The 21536-nt window shown below is 32.3% G+C and overlaps 3 protein-coding genes across 5 annotated transcripts; 1 reads left to right on the top strand and 2 right to left on the bottom strand.

The window, feature by feature from the left end:
* Positions 1 to 331: 331 nt before the first annotated feature.
* On the bottom strand, positions 332 to 7585 carry Pgrmc2 (progesterone receptor membrane component 2). Of its 3 annotated transcripts, none has more exons than XM_073086095.1 (4): positions 7488 to 7585; positions 7089 to 7391; positions 6574 to 6723; positions 332 to 898 (listed from the first exon to the last, which is right to left on the bottom strand). In XM_073086095.1, the coding sequence occupies exons 2-4, from the start codon at positions 7243 to 7245 to the stop codon at positions 777 to 779; spliced, it is 429 nt and encodes a 142-aa protein (XP_072942196.1). In that variant the 5' UTR covers positions 7246 to 7391; positions 7488 to 7585; the 3' UTR covers positions 332 to 776. The 3 variants fall into 3 exon arrangements, with proteins under 3 accessions (XP_072942196.1, XP_072942197.1, XP_072942195.1); XM_073086096.1 differs by having other exon boundaries at positions 7089 to 7226; positions 7488 to 7582; XM_073086094.1 differs by having other exon boundaries at positions 7089 to 7575.
* Positions 7586 to 8024: 439 nt separating this feature from the next.
* On the top strand, positions 8025 to 17096 carry nac (GDP-fucose transporter nac). The gene is made up of 6 exons (XM_073085591.1): positions 8025 to 8116; positions 9500 to 9652; positions 10272 to 10467; positions 15422 to 15647; positions 15930 to 16222; positions 16445 to 17096. Exons 2-6 carry the CDS (start codon positions 9573 to 9575, stop codon positions 16661 to 16663), a joined length of 1014 nt encoding a protein of 337 aa, XP_072941692.1. The 5' UTR covers positions 8025 to 8116; positions 9500 to 9572; the 3' UTR covers positions 16664 to 17096.
* A 1906-nt stretch (positions 17097 to 19002) lies between these two features.
* Ids (iduronate 2-sulfatase) lies at positions 19003 to 21491 on the bottom strand. Its single transcript, XM_073085426.1, has 4 exons — positions 21207 to 21491; positions 20639 to 21119; positions 20199 to 20474; positions 19003 to 19913 (listed from the first exon to the last, which is right to left on the bottom strand). The coding sequence occupies exons 1-4, from the start codon at positions 21420 to 21422 to the stop codon at positions 19336 to 19338; spliced, it is 1551 nt and encodes a 516-aa protein (XP_072941527.1). The 5' UTR covers positions 21423 to 21491; the 3' UTR covers positions 19003 to 19335.
* Positions 21492 to 21536: the final 45 nt, after the last annotated feature.

Genomic DNA, 21536 nt, shown 5'->3' with positions numbered 1-21536 from the left:
CTGTAAAATTTAGGTACTAGGTTTTTCAGGTATGTCTATAATTATACATTTACATACATTTGCTAGAACGCTTGTAGCGTAGATAAATTCAAGGATTTTCAAGTATGAGGTGTCATTAGATATTTTGTCTTAATTTTTGGGCAAAATTTCAGGTCCGGAGGCTAGAAATTTAAAAGCAATAAATTTTAAATTTGTTGCTTATTTTTAAGCAGTTAGGCTTATAATCAGAAATACCAAATTCGCGAAGTAGATACTAGATCTGAAATAGACCCATTTCGTTCAATGTCTCAATCCGCGGACTTCTGAGTTCAATGCTGATTCAAGAAATAAGTTTAACAAATAAGCAATTATTTCATATTATTATATTGCACGAGAACTAAGGGTCCGTTTAGATATTTCGCGACTTGCCCATTTTAAGAATAAAACATTTTTCGACTTAACGGATTTTTAGCTTTACATTATTTAATTATAACCACAGAGTAATAATTAGCATAGAGTGCCTTTATGTCAACCTGGTACATACATAGGCAGATCTGTTAATAGCCCTTAACAATACTCCGCGAATTATGATATTTACTTTAAAAACAAAGATATTAAATAGCTCGCTCTTGAATTAGAATTGTGCCCGCTCTATTTCACACAGTGTTATAGTGTTCTGACCCGTGCCTACTGTTTATACCCAAGCAGTCTCGCTCTATACTTCATAGTTACTCTGAGGTACTACCGCTCAAAGCAGGACGGAGGTTAGCGTATCTTGTGTAGTGGTATCGGCTGTCTTACTGGTCCTTCTTGTCTTCCGGGCAGCTGGTAGAGTTGTCGGTTTCTTCCAACTCCTCATCCGAGTAGTTCGTTGGCTCCTCGCCAGGTTTCAACAGTTTGCCCACCAGGTCGTACTTCTCTGGAAGAATATGACAGCAGTTGCGTTAAAAAGTTAGCTGACTTACAATTATACCAAACTTATTTTTATATGTGAAAAAGGGAAATTATAAAACGGTCGAATAAAAAAAAACTTAGCGACTGATAATGACATTCTGTTTTAATAACTTGTGCGACTACAATTAGTAATACTATAACCACAATTCATTATTTTTGTCACTCAAAACTTTTATTTCCAGTCACTCGTTTAAATACTACCCTGTGAAAAATGTGTCTGTGTACACAGATTTGGTCCAATATATATTAATTATAGGAGGGTCCAGGTAACAAATATGAGTTTATGTCAAAACATGGCTTTAGTTGGTTCTACTAATAAAAGAGATATTTTAAAATAAAACTGATATTATAAGTTATTATATCATTAAATACGTACACAAAAATAAACATAAAAGTATAGTTAATAGTTATAAACTTGGGGTCCGTTTTTATACGTGCATTTAAAATGGCATCATTTTTTGTATTGTTACTAAATTAACCAGTTAGTCACCTAATCGTTTACGAATTTTGGAAGTGTGGGAGCTGTGGACATTTTTTTTAGAATTCAACTCGTCGCATACAAAACTAAACACTCAGTAGATATATCTTATATTATAAATAAATAATTATTTAAATATTCGCTGTACCCTTTTATGTCCATGTGGTGATTTACATATGAATTTCGTACAACCATGTACAACTTATGCAGGTACAAAATAATGAATACGAGACGACATATTTACCAGTTATAGGTAGGTAGGTAGGTAGGTCTACTAAGAACGTGGCAATGTGTGTATTTATTAAACATATTAAATGCGTATAACCGTTTTGCCTCGCATATATAATTAATTTATCGTTAAATATAGGTAACTACTAAGATTAGTACACTCATTTCATGCTTCTATTTTTAATACATCTGGATTCAAAATTCATTTACTACCATTTCAGATGAATTTCCAAAAAACCTGTCTTAATGCTCACCTAGCAAAAGAAATTGCTTTGTATTTTTTATGTTTCTAGACCTTCCGGATTAAACTATGCGTCATTAATATTAGGTATCAAACTATACCACTATGTATAAACTATTATTAACCATAACAATGCCGTTAATTAATTAACACGTTCAGACGCTGGTGTCAATTACATAACACCTAATTACCTTACTGTTTTATGAGTCAGTAAGCTGATATTCATGTTGCCTTATATTAAATATCAGAGGAAAATATGGAATAAGAACCTTTAATATACTACTAACTACAGTTGGAAATATTATAGAAATACATTTGGATTAAACGGTCTGTCCCTGATTTTGGTGTTGTAAAAAATCTCTTAATTCCACACTTAATGTCCAATGTCCAAAATAAGTATTATTTTAACGGCTATGACGTCGAGTTTTGCATTGAGAAGCAACCAAAATAAAGTTTCATTCCATTAATCGGCATTGAACTGTAGAATCTACATTCGATTCAGATAAAACAACTCTCATAGTACGAATGTTCAATGCGAAAAACGTATTATCTCTAACTGGTCAAAATGACAACTTAAAAATAAAAACTTTGGAAATTAATTTAGCTATTCGCTTTAATTATTTTTCTTATTTTCAGGTAATTTAAATATTACATAAAATAGTAAGCATCTTATTTTTTCTACTATACTATTTTGATGCTTTTTCGACACTTTTAACCAAAAGACTTTAGTATAACATACTCGTAATACGAAACTGAGCATAAAGATCTCAATTGAAAGGAGAGACCCGTGGCCCTGCAGTGGAAAAACTAAAAAAACACGCTTTTATGATAAAATCAACTAAGAAGTAGAAAATAATTTTCAATCTAAGATTCAATTAAGGAACAGTAAATAATACACAGTATAATTTTCTACTTTTTAGTTGATTTTATCATAAAAGCGTGTTTTTTTGAACTATATTTATTTTATTAATTTTTAGTATTTGCTGTTATAGCAACCACCGTTATGCATCGTTTGTAAAAAAATCAAGTGTCTATCTATTACGGTTTAAGAGAAAAAGCCCAGTGACACATGTACAGACAGCGGAGGGTTTCGGTTTACCCTTTGAGTACGAAATCCTAAAAATCATTCTACAAGAGGGCGTTATAGATATGTTTCAGAACATTTTAGTTCTATAACTCAAATGTTCTGAAACATATCTATAATGCCCTCTTGTAGAATCACAGATACGATTATTCGGATAATAAATTTATAACTGAACAACAATAAATTATTAAAGCTAAAATATATACAAATTATTTCTAATTAACAATATATACAATCAAGAGTAAAAAAGATAAAATCATAAATAAAATAAACCATCTAAAATTGCCGCGTGAGGCATGGTTCCCAAAACACTGGCAGTGTTTCCTTGTTGAACGGCAAGAATATTTTTTTTCCCTATGGAAATAACATTATTATTTTCTAAACTAAAAATCACGCTATAACAGTTACTGAAACTAATAAAAAGCAATATAATTATTTGCAATCTAGTAACTTGCGATGAACTTTCTCTAAGTCGCTTAAACAATCTGGCCTCGAAAATCGTTAATCCTGAGGATGTTGATAAGGACAATGGTACAAAATTATTAAAATCGTGTATTATCATCGGTTTTTTGATAATTCTTCAAAATTTTAAATTAAACTGAACGTTCAAAGTAGATAGAAATCGGGTTCACAGATTCCGTTACTCTGTTACGCACATACATACATACAACCCAAGCTAATAAAAGCGTGTTAAAAATGAGCCACAGATAAACATTCCGTCAAAAGAAATATGCCCAAAATTCTAGAAGGCGAACAGATAATTTTTATGATTGATTAGCTAATTTAGACGATCAAATCTTAACAAGTGGGAAGAGTATTTTTAATTTAGACGAATTGCATTCGTTTGAATGGCGTCATGTTTTCATATTTTCAGCGTGATTAGATCACGTGTCCTTCGGCCGACATTTGAAAGTTAAATAAATATTATGATCATGCAAATAGTTTGATGGCATTACAAGGTAGAGCTTGTTTAAAAGATATTTTTAACGAGTATGTAGTTATGATAATCGTTAATTTTATCTTTCTTTTTATATTTTCCTTACGTTATTTTCTATTTTTCTTTCTTTATTTTCCACGCGTGTTTTATGTCCACAAATAATAATTAATAAGTAACAATGCATTGATATAAATAGTTTGAGAATCAGTGGGTGATTGCCGAATCCGATGGCAACGCAGGTGCGACGCCGGTGACGCATTCTCGCCACCTCAACGATAATCGACTTGACCTTAATTGGACCCTAAATATTACTAACGATCTTGCTAGTTAAGAAATGGCTTCGCAATATGGAGCGACACTCTGATTTTCCAAAACCTAAACAATATTGAATCTAAATTTTGAATTCATAGCTCATACACGCATAGATTGGCCAAAGTTGTGTGCATATTAGAAATCAATTATAACTTGCTTTAATGTAGAAAACCTACATAATGTATATACATAACCTAACGAGCTTTTTAAAAAAATCTGAAAGGCTTGTAAAGTTTACCAATTCTGACTTGTCAACATGGTGCAGTATGACCTAAATCACATTCATTCTAATATAATGCTTGGGCCCCCAAGCCCAGTAAGTGATGGGTTAATTATGATGATGATGAAGTATAATTATGAATAAATAGTTTTAATTCAAGCAATATTATAAGCAAAATAGCTTTTCTAACTTATCCTCTCTAATACAAATGTGAGTCTCTAATACAAATTTGTGTAAATGCAAATGTGAGTTTGTTTGTTTATATGTTTGCTACACTTTCACACCTTTACTACTTATCCAATTGTCACAAAAGTATACTTAATATATAAATACTAGCTGACCCAGCAAATGTTGTGTTGCCATATAAATTTAAAAAATGTTAAGGGTGAAAAACTCTTATCACTTAGGGGTATGAAAAATAGATACTTCTTTTTTTTAGAGTAAACAAACTTCTTTTTTTTAGATAAATGTAAAGCAAGATACTGGAGCTAATGCTTTATTAATTATATGTAAAAAATAATGGCATTTAAAAAAAATGAAAAAGAATAATTATTTTTAAAATAAAAAAAAGACAAACCCACTGAGTTTCTTACCGGATCTTCTCAGTAGAGGTCGCGTTCCGATCCGGTAGTATTTTAAGAAAATATTGTAACTGACAATTTGTAAGTGCCGCCGTTGGCCTATACAAAATAAATATATTTCATTTCATTTCATTTCAGATAGTAGCCGATTCTCAGACCTACTGAATATGCATATAAAATTTCGTGAAAATTGGTAAAACCATTTCAGAGGAGTACAGTAACTAACATTGTGACATGAGAATTTTATTTATAAGATAATATGCTAATAAAAGTCGTATTTAGTGCAAAAATTATATCAGTCTTAATATCTGCAGTATGCACATAAATAAGTTATAATCTTGATGGGTGTGTTCAGTGTTGAGATATGCATTACTATTTTAAACATCTTTCTGATAACATAAATATTTTTATGTTGCACTTATCTGTAGTTTGACTTTTGAGAAAACATTACTCTGTTAATATTTACTTGTTTAACTGTACTTCGTAATTCAAAAGCCATGTTATTTGACAACCTAAGTATGTATTTAACTATCGTTTCTTGATATGTGTTTAGAATAAAAATAATACATTTTCAGAAGAAGGCAAATAATGATTCAGTAACAGAGACTAATTAGCAAGGTCATGATATCAACATTTTGAGAACAAGTTTGTGTTTCATGAAACACAATACCAATCCATTGTTATTTGTTAGTTACATTATTCATGAGAAGTATATATTAATGACATAGGCAACTTATGTCTAATTACTGTAATAGTTATGTACTTATATTGATTTTCCTTATATATTTAAACATACGTAAAATAAAGGAGTGCATTTGTAGTGTTAATAATATATGATCCATTAAAGGGTTTCACAAAATTACTACCTATATACATATATATAAATATAAATCAATTGCTGCTCGTTAGTCACGCTAAAACTCGAGAACAGGTGGACCGATTTGGCTAATTTTAGTTTAGAATAATTCGTGGAAGTCTAGGGAAGGTTTAAAAGGTGAGTAAATATGAAATATATTTCATAAATAGATTCTGAGGCGGTACAAAGTTTGCCACGTCAGCTACTAGTTACTAATAAACTTTATCATTACTTTTTAAAGGTTTTTACAGTTCAAGACCATGTTTCATAAATCAGTGAAAGCTATCCAGTCTCATGTAAGCTAATAACATTTAAAATATCCAATAATATTTTCATATAATAGTGATAAAAGACATATTAATGACTATACTATAGATAGCACATAAAATTATATAACCAAATTGGCTATTAACATGATATATATAAAGAGTTGCACATATATATTCTACAAAGTGTATGATAAATCATAAAACACTTTTATCTTACTAAAATTGTGTTTTAAGTAAAAAAAAAAATTAGATTTCACAGCATTTCTTAATGAATAATCATTATAATTTGAAATGAAATAGATATCCTTGAAAACTATAAGCTGCGAGTTTTGCGAGGATTATTAATTTTATTTAATAACTATTTAAGTTTTTGAAAGACTTTAATTTAAATAAAATATTAAGTTGTTATTATGGATATATTTCATTTCACTTACCTCTGAATTGTGCTTCCCATTCTTTTACTGAATCCATCTCCATTGAGTTTAGGTCACTGAGGTCATCATACTCCTTGTCGGATGATGTCACGGAGAATGTGGCCAGTCCTCTCGATGCATCTTTGCCTCCAAATGCTGCATATGGACCACCTGGGAACAGTCAATTACACCTCTATTATATATAAGTGTTTGCAATTATATTTTACATTTGTTTTACGAGATAAAAGCTTTGGTGGTGAACTTGATGATAATTTTAGGGTAATTAATGTTTGATCGTTTAAAAGTATAATTTCAATTGTAAAATCTGGAAGATATTTACATTTGTATATTGTATAACATTAACAAGTGTAAATAAAATGTTACTGTAATTTAAGACATGTTTGTCTCCTACTAAAAATAAATAATTAAGAGTCGCAATGCGGCGCGTGCAGACGACCAATGTGTCCTGCATATCAACAATATTATCGTGCGTCGAGTCACATAAATACGTTCTATTTATAAAAACATGCACTCACCGGGCCCGTAGAAGCGGCGACCCCGCGTCACATCAAAGATCCACCCGTTTACCGCCACCAGAACACGTCCGTCCGGCTGTGTTCCGTCATACTGCCGAAGTTCAGCCACGGTCATATCCTTTCGAATTTTCGGAAGATCTGGCGTAGGCGTTTCCATATGCACTTTAGCAAACTTGCTCTTGTATATTTTGTACACCAACACCGCTATGATCACAGTTAAAAGCAAGTTCACGGGACTATATATGATCTCATTCAAAATACTCGACGCGAAGCCCGAACCCTCTTGCTCCGGGGCTGTGGTATCTGGCGCAGAAGCCATTTTAATTACGACTCAACACCAGGCTATCACTACAATGATTCTAAATAGAGGGATTTTGTTTTATTACAAATTATACAAACCTTCTACGATCGTCTATCGGTAATCTTGTGTGTAAAATAATCAAGTCACTGACGTCAGCGTTTTATTCCGGCGCGGTCGGAAGATAATGCTGCCAGTCAAAATAAAACTTGTATTGACAGATAGATGTAATATCGGAACCAGACTTGGAGCTATATTTTTATGCAATAGTATTTGCGCAAGTATGTAGTCAGCAGATAGCTTATCAGCTTTCAGCCTATTCATCATTTTGCTATTCGTAAAGTTTATCTTTGATTTAATTTTATTCTGAGTAAATATTATGTTTATTTAATTATTATAACTATTTAACTGCGAAACTCTTATTTTTGTGATATTGTCAAAGAGCAACTCCGGTCCGCCGGTGGCCTGTGTTGCTCTATGGATATTGTATACTTTATGAGCTCGGTTGTATACTGTATCATTCAGAGACTATATTCAATATTATGGCACATGTAACGAATGTTTTAATCTAAATGAATATAGAACACCATGTCTGGTTCCGTTCTCATATCGTTACTATGTAGATTTATCTTGTTTTGTCAATTGCCAGTTGTCAGTCTCAATTTTGTTTGTCAAAGTCAAACAAAATAAAAGTAGAGGTGGCATTTTATAATATTCATTCGATTTCAGCTAGCGATGGGCGATTGTTCTAAAAAAAACAATCGAATAAATCGACAATCGACGGAATCAACAATCGATTGTCGATTTATTCGTAGTAACAAAAAAACAATCGAATAACAATCGACGTTCGAATAACAATCGACGTTCGAATAACAATCGACGTACGAATAACAATCGACGTACGAATAACAATCGACGTACGAATAACAATCGACGTTCGAATAAAAATCGACGTACGAATAACAATCGACGTACGAATAACAATCGACGTTCGAATAAAAATCGACCTTGAAATAACAATCGACGTACGAATAAAAATCGACCTTGGAATAACAATCGACGACCGAATACAAATTATACCGCGCGGCCACATGCGTGTGCTCGGGACAATGTGCAGGTGCGTCGTGTTGCAAAGTTATCGTCACTTGCCACTGGTTGGAAAATGTAAAGTATTGTATTACATTTTAGTCAATTGTACTATATATTGTTGAGAAATAATTATACCATAAATCATTTTGTATCAAATACTATGGAGTATCATCGATAATCCACATGTCGTAGTCATCCCCTATGTTCGTTTCATGACAACGTTTTCAAAAAGGTCATCTGAAAAATATAATATACGTCTCCATGGCGCATATTATAGAAAAAGATTATCAGAAAATATAAAATATGTCTTTTTAGCGTATATTATAGATAAAAGTTATCACAAAAAATTATGTACTCATAGTTACATTAAAATTACTCGGTGAAATACTATATATTTGAAGAAAAATAATGTTAACAACGCGAGTAGGGCGTGAGAGTGTGTGGCCACGAGGCGCAGTGAGCAGTGCGAGAAGCAAGGTGTGGACGCACCATTAAATAACGGAATGCAACGAAGCAGCGGAAGGGTGCACGACGCACGTGCGCTTCCCCCACCAAATATATAAGACTGACTCAGATTTCTTAAACACAGAAATTAGGGGCTCCTCGCTGCTAGTAGCTTTGTGTATACTAAATAGTTGACCAACAACCAAATAGCTTCGATAGTTCCATTTTTACGTAACAATCGCGTATCGCTTGACTGCGCTGTTACTAGTTTTGCGTGTACTAAACAATCGACCAACAATCGAACAATCGACGAACAATCGAACAATCGACCAACAATCGAACTATCGAACAATCGAACAATCGACGAACAATCGAACTATCGAACAATCGACGAACAATCGAACAATCGAACAATCGACGAACAATCGAACAATCGACCAACAATCGAACAATTTCGATTGTTCGATAGTTATTCGAATACAATCGAAGAATTTCGATAGTTATTCGAATACAATCGAACACAATAACAATCGAATAATTCGATTGTTTTTAGTAACAATCGCGCATCGCTAATTTCAGCAATCGGCATGCAGTTTATAGTAAAAGATATATTTCATGTAGGCTTGTAAAAAATATTTATACAAATTATCCATATGACAAAATACAAAATGAAGGACCAAAATGATTTGTGTTCACGATACATCAAAATATTTACTGTAGTAGCGGCTTATTGGTAAGTTAACTTAAACTGCATAATGAGACAAGAAACACTTAACATCGTTTTTTATGATATGCTAACTATTGATTTTAACTTTTAAAATAGTTAAAATCAATACGAAATTCTACTTCTTTTACTATCGAACATTACATACTTTATTAATGTACTTATCTGATAACATCAAATTAAAGTAATGTTTGATTTTATCTTCCGTTCACTTGATTTTCTATAAAACAGTAAAATGGAGAAATAATTAATATATTTCAATTTATACTTTATAACTTAAAAATATAGTATCCATGGATGTATCCATTTGTGTAGTAACATGAGATTAACAAAATATCTTAAAAATAGTTTTGCTTTTTCCGACTGCTGATATTTCTCTTATAATAAGAAGGGTTTATACATGCATTGCCAGTTTGCAAAAAAGTCCCTCTTGTGTTGTGAATGTCCATCGATGACAACATGACTGCTTTCCATCACGTAGCATGTCTGCTTTATTGTTAAGTTCCACTAATAGCTACAGTCCAGCTTGTTGGTCTATAAGCCTACTTAGATTTTTCCTCCATTTTAGCATTTCCTTTGTATATCAGTATTTATATGCTTATTTTTATCAATGAACATATTTTTTCAGGATTGTGTCCATTACTACAGTATTTGTGAATAAAGCTCTATTCAGCGGCCAGTCATTGGAAGCACCCCTGTTCATCACCTGGTTCCAATGTATTGTGTCCTTTACAATATGCTTCACAATGAGCCGGACTGGAGGAATACCTGGTGTATTCAACTTCCCAAAAGGAACACCATGGAATAGTGAAGCTATTGTTAAGGTAAAGGCCAAATATCAATGTGATTTGTGCTCTGGAACCTTGTTGTTGTTGAATATGTTGAATAAAATACTAATTTAAATTTTATATGTACCTGAAGTGTTTAAAGAACATAATGTTCTTGTATACAAAAATACTTGCTCTGATAATGAATGGTATTGAAACAGAACTCTATAATCACATATTTCCAGTGTATCAATGTAATTATATTATACATTATCATATATATATATATATATATATATATATATATATATATATTTAAATCCCGGTATCATTTCTGCGTCCTTCCAAAGACCAGCATTTCTGCGTCATCTATTTATTTTCTCTTTTTTGCTTATAGTTGCTGTGTATATTCTTTAATACATTACATAGATGACATTACTCACAATTACTTAGACATAACTGACAAAAATGACATTATACACATTTTTCATTTCGCCCTCCATATTACATCCAAATACTCCGCCGCCAATGTTGCCTCCATTAGAGGTCAATGCTTCGAAAATGTAGGTATACAGCCAAAGTGTCCTTGAAGAACTACCTAAGTACGTACGAAATAAACTCCGGTAAAATTTTTAGGGAACGGATGTTTGAAAACTTGTATATTGTCTTTATTCATTAAAGGCATCCCTTAAAAACAGACGACCTCTTTGTTATTAGGAATGTCTAAACATTTACTTTCCATCTTCAGTTTTTTGTTTTAATTTATAATAGGGAATATGCATGTGATTTAGATTTTCTTGTTATTTTTTTTCCTCGGTACTTTATGGTCCTGAAGTGACATCTCAACAATTTTTTTTTATTTATTTCGTATAAAATTGATTAAAACTTTAATCAAAAATCGTAAATTATGCGAGCGAAATTCAAATTTGCAAAACGCATTGCCATTGGTCGAATCGAAACATGACGTCACGCACGGCGGCGTCGATATTCATACTGTTTGAGATAAAAAATGTTTTTATTAAGATTCCTGCAGTGTTTACTATTACCTAGTGCGATTTTTCTATATAAGAAATAATCAAGAATAATGATTGAAACTAGTTTTGTCAAAGCACAATCGGACTATTTACCAAAAACATGCAAAAATGGATAAACGAGTTTTTATGCTTAGGTCAATTCAGAAATATTTAACTGATCATAACTTAAATGTTGTTAACATTCGCCTATCTTAATCTTTATAATATTCTAATAGATTTTAATGCATTTTGTGTGTTTCAAATGATAGTGTATCATATAGATGTCAATAAGTACCAAACAAAGTAGATGATGAATGCAATATTTTAAAATTATTTACCTAAAATTATTGTTTGTTATAAATGTAATATAATACAGTAAATGCAAATGTTAATGCGATTTTAGAGATACTTTATCTGTTTCCTATCTTACACCATCTTTTTCGTATTTTCACATATTTTGACACAGAAAAAAAAAACACAATGTAATTTGTTTATAGTAGTGTTTATGTACAATTACTCTAGGAAACATCTATAAAGTGGTTATTTAGCCTTTCTCGTGATGTAAATAGCGATGTAGCCTGAAAACTTTAAATAATAATATTATGTGCATATAGCTAGCAACAAAAAACACGTTCCGTGACGTCATTCAAAGAGCGGGAAAAATTGCGGCGTTCAAACCTGTCAAATTGTACCGATACATTAAATAATTTAAAAAAATATATTTGAAACACTAATAACATTGTTTATATTTTTTACTACATTAAGGCGAAGTGATAAGTTTAAAATAATAAAATAAAAAAAATAACAAAAAAATAAAACCGACTTCTATGTCACTACAAAGTAAAAGATAATTGAATTATTTCAATTATCTTTTCTCTCAATATATTTCGTTGGATAATGATGTAAACAGCGTGTCTAATATGAGCGCCGACTTCAGAAATATGAACAAAACCAACATTTATTTCATTTATTTTTTACTTTTTAGTGACATAGAAGTCGGTTGTATTTTTTTGTTAAGATTTTTTTTCACCCTTTTTAGTGATTATATTCTAACATTTATATTAATACAATATAAAATTGTATTAACGTGATCATGAAAGTAACCTCTGAGTTTACATTGATCGGAACCGCCCGCTCGCAGGGCGCTGCCGCGCCCTGCTCGCTTAGTTTTATATTGTCTTATACAGTGAAACTTGGTTAAGTGGGACCTGGATAAGTGAGAAACCTCCATAACTGGAACTCATGCTGAGGTCCCAACACTTTGGCACTGAATTACCTCTGTTAGTGGGACGAGGTAAACCTCTATATCTGGGATTTGTTCTTTCGATTTATCATCATAGTTACCTCTATAACTGAGACAGCGAGTAAATTTTATATGCATAAACCTCTGTAACTGAGATAACATTGTTTGTTTACTCATTCTTATTCTACCCACAAATTCCACACGTAATTCCAAGTACGTAAGTACAAATTTTGAGCTTCAATTACCTTCAGTTTTAGTTTCGCTTTACTATCATACAGATGTTTATTTTAATGTTTGTGGACAATTGTACTGCTCACAATAATATGCCCGAGCTTAGCCAAATTAAACTCGTGTATCTGCCTCCGAATACGACAAGTAAATTGCAGCCAATGGATCAAGGCATCATCAACAATTTCAAAATTTATTACAGAAATCAGTATAACTGAAATAACCTGTATTCTCACCTCTATTAATGGAACCCTCTGTAAATGAGACAGATATTTATTTATACCTGTATATCTGAGACACTGGGTAAGTGGAATACCTCTATAAGTGAAACGACATTGCAGGTCCCTTGATGTCTCACTTAACCAGGTTTCACTGTATATTCCAACCTAACCTAATTAAATAGTCAATGATGAACTGGCTTTGCAATTTCATTAGAACCTACACCAAATATCTTCAAACAAAACTCAATTATACCCATCCGTTAAGGAGTTACATAGTTTGTCTCCAGAACCCACTCTGATCCTCATCATAATTAAATGGGACCAACTTTAGCAATTGTCCACACAGGAAATTAAAGGCATTAAAATAGGTTCATAAACGGTGAAGTTATGGCTGTTATATTTACATGGGTGGAAGAGTTCCCCTCATTTTCTCTAGAATCCATCGATGGATCCTAACCATATTTAAATGGGACCAACTTCCAGCTCGTCTCTATACAATAAAAAAAGAATTATTAAAATCGGTCCACTAACGGCGGAGTAATTTGTGTACATACATAAAAAAAAAGATACCGGCCGAATTGATAACCACCTCCTTTTTGAAGTCGGTTAAAAATGTGCATATTCCCTATTGATAATTGAAGGATGAGTGCTAGATCAGAGCGATCCCGGGGTCGTAGCTCTTTTGTCGATAGTCTCTGGAGTATGCAGCGATACTGAAACATCTTTGAGTAACGACAGTTATAGCGAGTCAGAGCTCTTGACTGGTAAGAATTCGATGTCACCAGGAAAGTTCAGCTTGGTGGATTCAGACATGACGAATTCAGAAAGTAGTGACTCAGAAATTATTTTTCACTATTTTATAAAGTGCGCTCTTTGGGGAAGACATAACAGCATCCCTAATTATAATTACTGCGAAAAGTGTTTCAAGATTAGAAAATATTTCCATTCAAATTTTAACCGAAAGAACAAAAACTGTAAAACCAAAGATTTCAGTAATCAGAATCATGGGAAGACAGAATATAGTACTGCTACTGATGAAGACACAAACTCATATAAGCATCATATGCTATCGCGCAAACGCAGCGCCGTAGAACCTATTATAAAGCAACCATTGAAAAAACATGCTAACCAAGATTTTAATGTTGCGTAGTACTTAATAAAAGGACATTTCATAATATACTGAAAATCTTGATGTTCGGTTGGTCTTGTGGTATTTCAAGTGGACATGACCGACTTTAATGCTTTAGGTGCCTGAATATACTTGCGAATAAATTTAATATAATTTATTATTTATTCTAGCTCATAAAGGCTCTTTTGTTTATATTTACTGCACTTGTGAAAAAAACAATAAAAAAAACTACAAACATCTAAAATTGCGCGAACGAACTTCATCTTATTTTTTTGTTTGTTTAGGTTGCTATTAATTAGTAATTATAATATTGTTTTTTATGAAATGCGAAACAAATACACGTTTCGCAGAAGTGCCTAAATACCTACGAAATTAATTGATAATTTATTTCTGTTATGAAGATTATACTTTCCATCGAGACATAGATTCCTAGCAAAGAGGCACCGTTAAGGAGCACAGGTGAGAATAACCGGTTAGAACCAGTTTATCCATAAAATCCTTAGGACGCGGAACAGTCGTTCAGATGGTTCAAAATATACGTTTAAGGGGTGAGGTACAGAGGGGCGAAGATATACGCAGGCGCATCCAGCGCCTCCAACGAGGTGCGGCTGAGTTGCGAATTAAAATTTCACTCTTAGAACAAAAGTGCGTCCGAACAAAAATTTAAATTTAGTAGCATAGATGTCAGCACAGTACGTTACCAAAAACTCACGGCGATTGCAAAACTGCGTCCGTATACGGAAGCAGAAACGCGATGGACGCAACATTAAATGATAAGTTGGCAATAGAAGGACGCAGGAATGTTTGTGGGATGTATATATATATATATATATATATATATATATATATTTATATATATATACTTTGATAAAATTGATATTTTAAAACAAGTAATGGGATATCTAAAATACCTATTTTTTAACTATCATAAAACTTATAGTTTTAAATAAAGTAATATCTAGTATTTTTATGAGTATTTAATGTATTCTTTCTTCATTATGAGGAAAATGTATTCCTTTACCTATTTTACTAGTTATCATATTAATCTATATATTAAAAAAAATTGGATACTTATTGTCAAGACAGGAATAAGTGTGCAAAGAACATAATTATGTGATAGACAATTATAAGACTATGATGCTTTTTATTTTCACCTTTAATTATGTTTAATTTACAGGTTATTCCACTATCAATCATGTTCACACTGATGATAGCAACAAACAACTTATGCCTGAAGTATGTTGGAGTGCCATTTTACTACATAGGCAGGTCATTGACAACTGTGTTTAATGTCATATTCAGTTGGATACTTCTGAGGCAATCTACTTCATTTAGATGCATCATGTGTTGCGCCTGCATAGTTTTCGGATTTTACCTGGGAGTAGACCAGGAACAGTTGTTAGGTAATTGCATTTTATTAAATAACTTATTCTTTTGTGGTGTTCATGCAAGAAGGTATACTTATGAAATTTTGGATCCAAAATATCCTTAAATATTTACCTTCTAAATTTTGAACCAAATAGTCTTGGAAACAAAATAGACCTCTAATCTTTTTTCTGGGTCTAGTCCCACACTGTGTTAAGTACTAACATTTTGAGTTGGAAAATTTAACCATCATTATATATTACGGCACCATTAGAACTTTTTGTACACTGTTTATGTTTATATTGTTTTACATATTTCAGGTTCATTTTCGCTAACGGGAACAATATATGGAGTAATAGGATCTCTGATGTTATCACTTTACTCCATTTACACCAAAAAAGTCCTACCATACGTGAACCAGGAAGTCTGGTTACTGTCATACTACAACAATGCTTATTCAATTATATTGTTCTTGCCATTAATTGTAATGAATGGCGAAGTTAGTGTATTATTAAATTACAACAATTTTGACAGTAAACAATTCTGGGCACAGATGATAATAGGAGGAATATGTGGATTCGCAATTGGATATTTTACCTCTTTGCAGATACAGGTATTGTGATTGATTTAAACTTCAATTAATATTAAGTATTTGTGTTATGATTAGGGAGAGTTGTAGGTTTGCTATTGCTTCAGATTGTCACATCTAGGTAAATTTAAAATAGAATTAGTATCAGGATTGATATTATAATTGGTTCTATTCAAAAGTGTGTCAGTGGAAATGAAAGATAGTTTGATCTACAAGAAATAACATACTATTTATATTATTTTCCAGGTAACATCACCACTAACACACAACATATCGGGCACTGCCAAGGCCTGCGCCCAGACTGTCATTGCGACTCAGTGGTACAATGAGACAAAAAATATGCTGTGGTGGTCCTCCAATATCATAGTGCTCTCGAGTAGTGCACTGTATGCTAGATTTAAGCAGCTAGAAATGGAACAGAATGCTCGGAAGCCCATCCCGGAGGAGAGGAAAAGTTTAGTATGATGTTGTAATGCGTTTTTGGACGAGAATTTGATTGATTGCTATGCATATTTGTTGTCAAAAAGTGGCCAGTACGTATTTAACAATCAACATTAACGTTACGTTAGATTTGCCTTTGCTTAGAAGAGTATAACAGGTTCACAAATTCTATTTCCTTCTGCAACACGAAGTGTTAAATAATACTTATCAGCAATCTTGGGAGTTTTCTGTAATGCATTTAATAGGCCTAAAGATCTTGTATTAAGTAAAAGTTATGATTCGTAATTTATCACTTCATTAATTGAGCGGTGTTGCACTATGGGCGACCAGGCGTAAAGAGGGATGTAGGCGGTCTGGAAAAAACATTTGTTATGCCGGCAAATTATAAAAACTTACTGATTAGGGCATTTAGTAGAGCTCAAATTTAATTTATACAAAAAATGGATAATAGTCATGTCATAGACACTACACTGCAATGTATATTTTTAATAAATTAATAAGTAAAGATAATTCTAGTAGAAGTACTACATGTAATAAATATGATTATTTAATATTATTATGATGACAGTATCTTTAGTTAAAATCATAATTATATTATTTGTAATATTGAATACAAAAACAACATAATGTATTTTTAATAATGTACAAATGATTGTACTTATATTTTATGTGTTATAAAAATATAAGTTATTTTTAAGTATGTAATAATATATAGTATTTAAATATTTCCAGTTTTTCCTATATATAGTAATATTGTATATTATTTTTAAGAACCAAAGATAAGTAAATAATGAATTTAGTTTTAAATGACTGTATTGTATATTTATTATTATTTATAGAATTGTTAAAATGTGATAGATAGTGACAGTATCACCAAGCACTAAACTAGGAGTATTATTGTTTTGTGGCATGTGAAACACATAGATAACACGAGTTTTGTCAATTTCCTTATTACCCGACTGCCAAGGAAGGGTTATGTTTTTCGCGCGTATCTTGTATGTTTGTCTTTCTTTATTTGATCCGATCTAACAAACGGCTGGATGAATTTCAACAGTTAAAGTGTCATTATATTTGTCTCAATGACCCAAGTGTCCTTAGATAGGTGTTAGTAAAAAAAAATCAAAATGGCGGATTTTTGGCGCGAAATAGTAGCACATTTAAAAAAAAAAGTTAACCGAACCTATCGAGTAGGGTATCAAATGAAAGGAAATTAAACGGAGATTATAAAAACATATTTGTATATATATAAAACAGTAAGGTGACTGACTGACTGTCTAACTAAATGACTTTTTCATTTTTCAGAAATCAACGTACAGCCTAAACCAAGGACTTTACAGTTCTGAAATTTTGCACACAGGTTCTCTATATAGCTTGAATAAGTACTAAGAAAGGCCTTTTGGAAATTCTACCCTTAAGAGGGTAAAATAGGGGAAACCAGTTTTTTTGAAATCCTTTAATTTTGAAGCAACTACTATAAAATTTTGTATTTGGATGTCTGGATAGGAACAAGGACGCACTTATTTATCCCCCTCCGAAAAATCAACCCCGTAGAGGGTAAAATAAGGGTTAAAAGTTCATTTGAACTATCGTAAATTTTGAAGCAAACACTATGACATTTTGTATCAGGCTTGTTGGATAAAAATAATGAAATGCTACCTCTAACAAGGTAAAATAATGACCGAAACTTTGATTTACTGAAGTTATATATTTTATAGACCGTAAATGGTGAATTTTTTCGCGATATAGTAACACGTTTTAAAAAATTTAACCAAACCTATCGAGTAGGGTGTCAAAATAAAGGAAATTAAGAGGAGATTACACATACATTATATAATATATCTTATATATAAAATTCTCATGTTAGTTACCGTACTCCTCCGAAACGGCTTCACCGATTTTCACCAAATTTTATATTCAGTAGGTCTGAGAATCGGCCACTATCTATTTTTTTACACCTAAGTGATAAGGGTTGTTCATCCTTAACATTTTTTTATTTATATGGCAACACAACGTTTGCCGGGTCAGCTAGTACATATATACTCGTATATACACATCGAGATGACTGTCTGACTAAATGAGAGAGTTGATGTGCCATAGATCAACGCAAAGGGAAACCGCTGAAATTAAGCGTGCTGGAATTTTACACATAGGTTCTTTATATAGCGTAAATGAACACTACGAGGATAAAATAAAATAGGATAATATTGTTTGAACATTTTTTGTTTTTGAAGCAGACACCTACTATGAAACTTTGTATTTGGCTTTCTCGATAAAAATAATGAAATGCCTAGTTCACTGCTTTTGGAAATTCTACTTCAGCCTTTTTGGTGCAGTCGGGTTTTTGATTTTTAAATTAATTACTTGTTAAGTGTGGTAAATGATAAGATTGGTGTTAATTAATTATGGTATTGTTTAAATAACATAGTAAATGATTATGTATCTCTATGCGATAAAAATGTCTTAGAAGAGATTTTCTGATACAAGTTTGTCTTGTCAACCCTATTTTTGTATCAAGTTCTCCAGGCAATTAAACCACTGCTAAGAAATAAATCGGAATATTTAGTACCTATGTACCTTCCTAATTCATTGTAACATTTAGGTAGTATTCTACCTAGGTAGTCACTGTTCTTTCTTTAAGGTGACTTTTTGTATATTATGCGTTATACATCTTCAGCTTAATAAATTTAAGAATATATCTATACAACATGTTCTACATGTGATCTTAGCAAATTTGATAGTTTAGTTTTAATATGTTTGTAATATAAGTCCCAAAAAACATTATTGGATTCATATGGATCATACATATGATCATACAATTCTATTCCATATATTTTGTTCCAGTTCCTTTTATATTTTGTACTATTAAACGATATCCATTCTGTGTACCTGTATCTACTTGTTCTTATACTGTAACCCATAATTTTGATGTCCTTGAGCATTGGTTTGTCACTGTTCACCCAAGGATCGACTCCGGGTCGAGGATATTGGCTATAAGCGTAAGGTTGATCCGTATTACTGTAAAACCTCTTCCGCATTAGCGACACCAAACTTTTCCCTTCAAAACATAACTTAGATTTGTCGTGGCGTTTACATTTCCGTACATTCCGCTTCAAACCAGTTAGCTCAACTAACGTGGGAAATATGTCGACTAACTCTACAGGTGTGTAGATAGATTTTGGCACCATTCCCGGTATATCAAATATCAGAGGAACTCGTAGTGCTACATCGAAGTTGCTGTATTTTGCCCACAATCCATTTTCACCGAGCGACCACCCTGTAAATGATACAGCACATGTCACATATTTTGCCATATATATATATCAATAAATAAAACATACATGTTTGCAATTTTATTGTCATTTTATGGACCCATATCCCTACTTGTTTGCACAAAGAACTAAATGCTGTTATATTAAGTTATATAAACATTACAATAGCTATTAAACGTGCCTAATTATTTATATAAAGTTAATAATATAAAAATTAAACAAATTTTCAGATTTACAAATTAATTTGCATCAATATTAATATTTCGAAATATATTAGAAAAGAAACAAACCGTGGTCACTAGTTAGCACGACGATAGTTTTCCTCCTATCGACGTGTGTAAGCAATGTACCTATAAGGTCATCAATGTATAAGGCAGCGGCATAGTAGCTCTGCCTTATCTTGAGCGTCCAGTTTCGAGGCATGATTCCCATTGGGAAGAGGACGTGGAGTCTTTGTATGTCATGTCTCTTACGAACATCCATCCATGGATGCCAAGCTACCAGTGGCATGTTCTTCGGTTTTTGTGGGTATGCCGGCGGTTGTACCGTTGTAATAGGTACTTTGTCTGGAATGTTATTGAATTTATTATTACACTACATAGTTACATACCTAAAATTAATTTACTTGCCTAACAAGCTGCTGTTTTGGATGCTAGACTTATGCATCTGTAGAAATTTAATGATTGCAAAATTAAGAATATTATTAATTTGCTACCAATAAAATACTTACCAAGATATCTTATGGGAAATTTTAAAGGAATGTGCGGTTTATGAAATCCGACGGCAAGGAAAAACGGTTTGTTATCATGAGACCTCTCTTTTAATATTCTAATACCTTCATTTAAAATTTCTAAGTCGGGCAATGTTTTTTCAGGTTGATCATCCACCACCACGGGGCAGATGAGATTTTTTTTTAGTTTCCTGGACTTTACGTCTTTACATACAGCCGCGTCTTTATACTTTTCAGTAGAGGCATGGTAAGGAGGTTCTGACCAGCTGTACGGGTAATCGTCGTTATTATTTGAGCTTGCCCCCGGGTGAAACACTTTACCCACAGAATAAGTATTGTAGCCATGTTCTTTAAACAATTGCGGCAGAGTCGTGAAGTTACCAACTTTTTTGCGCCAGTAACTATAGAAATCGTATAAACGTAAAGTGTCGGGTCTACGGCTAGTCAAAAGCGAGTTACGGCTCGGAGCGCATAAGGCTTGCTGCAAACACAAATAAAATACCGTCATAATTAAAAGGTATTCCTAACTATTTCACATAACCATGATATCTATAAAAGTACCTATTACCTGCGCGAATGCATTTTCGAAATTAATCCCTTTTTCCGCCAATTTTTGAATATTTGGCAAATAAACACTTTCGTTCGCTAGATGTCGCAGATCGTCTACAAATATCGCGAGTACATTGTATTTTGGGTTTTTTATGTCGGAACTTTTAGACTTAGCATTACAAAGAGAAAACACGGCCAAAAATACATAAAATTTTGTTTTAAATTTATTACGCATTTTTATTGTAAATAGTGTTACGCTTATTGAATATGTAAAATATTTGTGTTTGTAATGAAGAACACAGATTATAAAACACACTTTAACAATTTACTTTTTATTACTGATAAAATT

Source organism: Epargyreus clarus, unplaced genomic scaffold, assembly GCF_041222505.1.
Source record: "Epargyreus clarus isolate Ecla_fem2 unplaced genomic scaffold, WU_Ecla_fem_2.2 ptg000023l, whole genome shotgun sequence".
Taxonomy (NCBI): domain Eukaryota; kingdom Metazoa; phylum Arthropoda; class Insecta; order Lepidoptera; family Hesperiidae; genus Epargyreus; species Epargyreus clarus.
The sequence above is the reverse complement of the archived record's forward strand: the minus strand, read 5'-3'. Positions and strand labels throughout refer to the sequence as shown.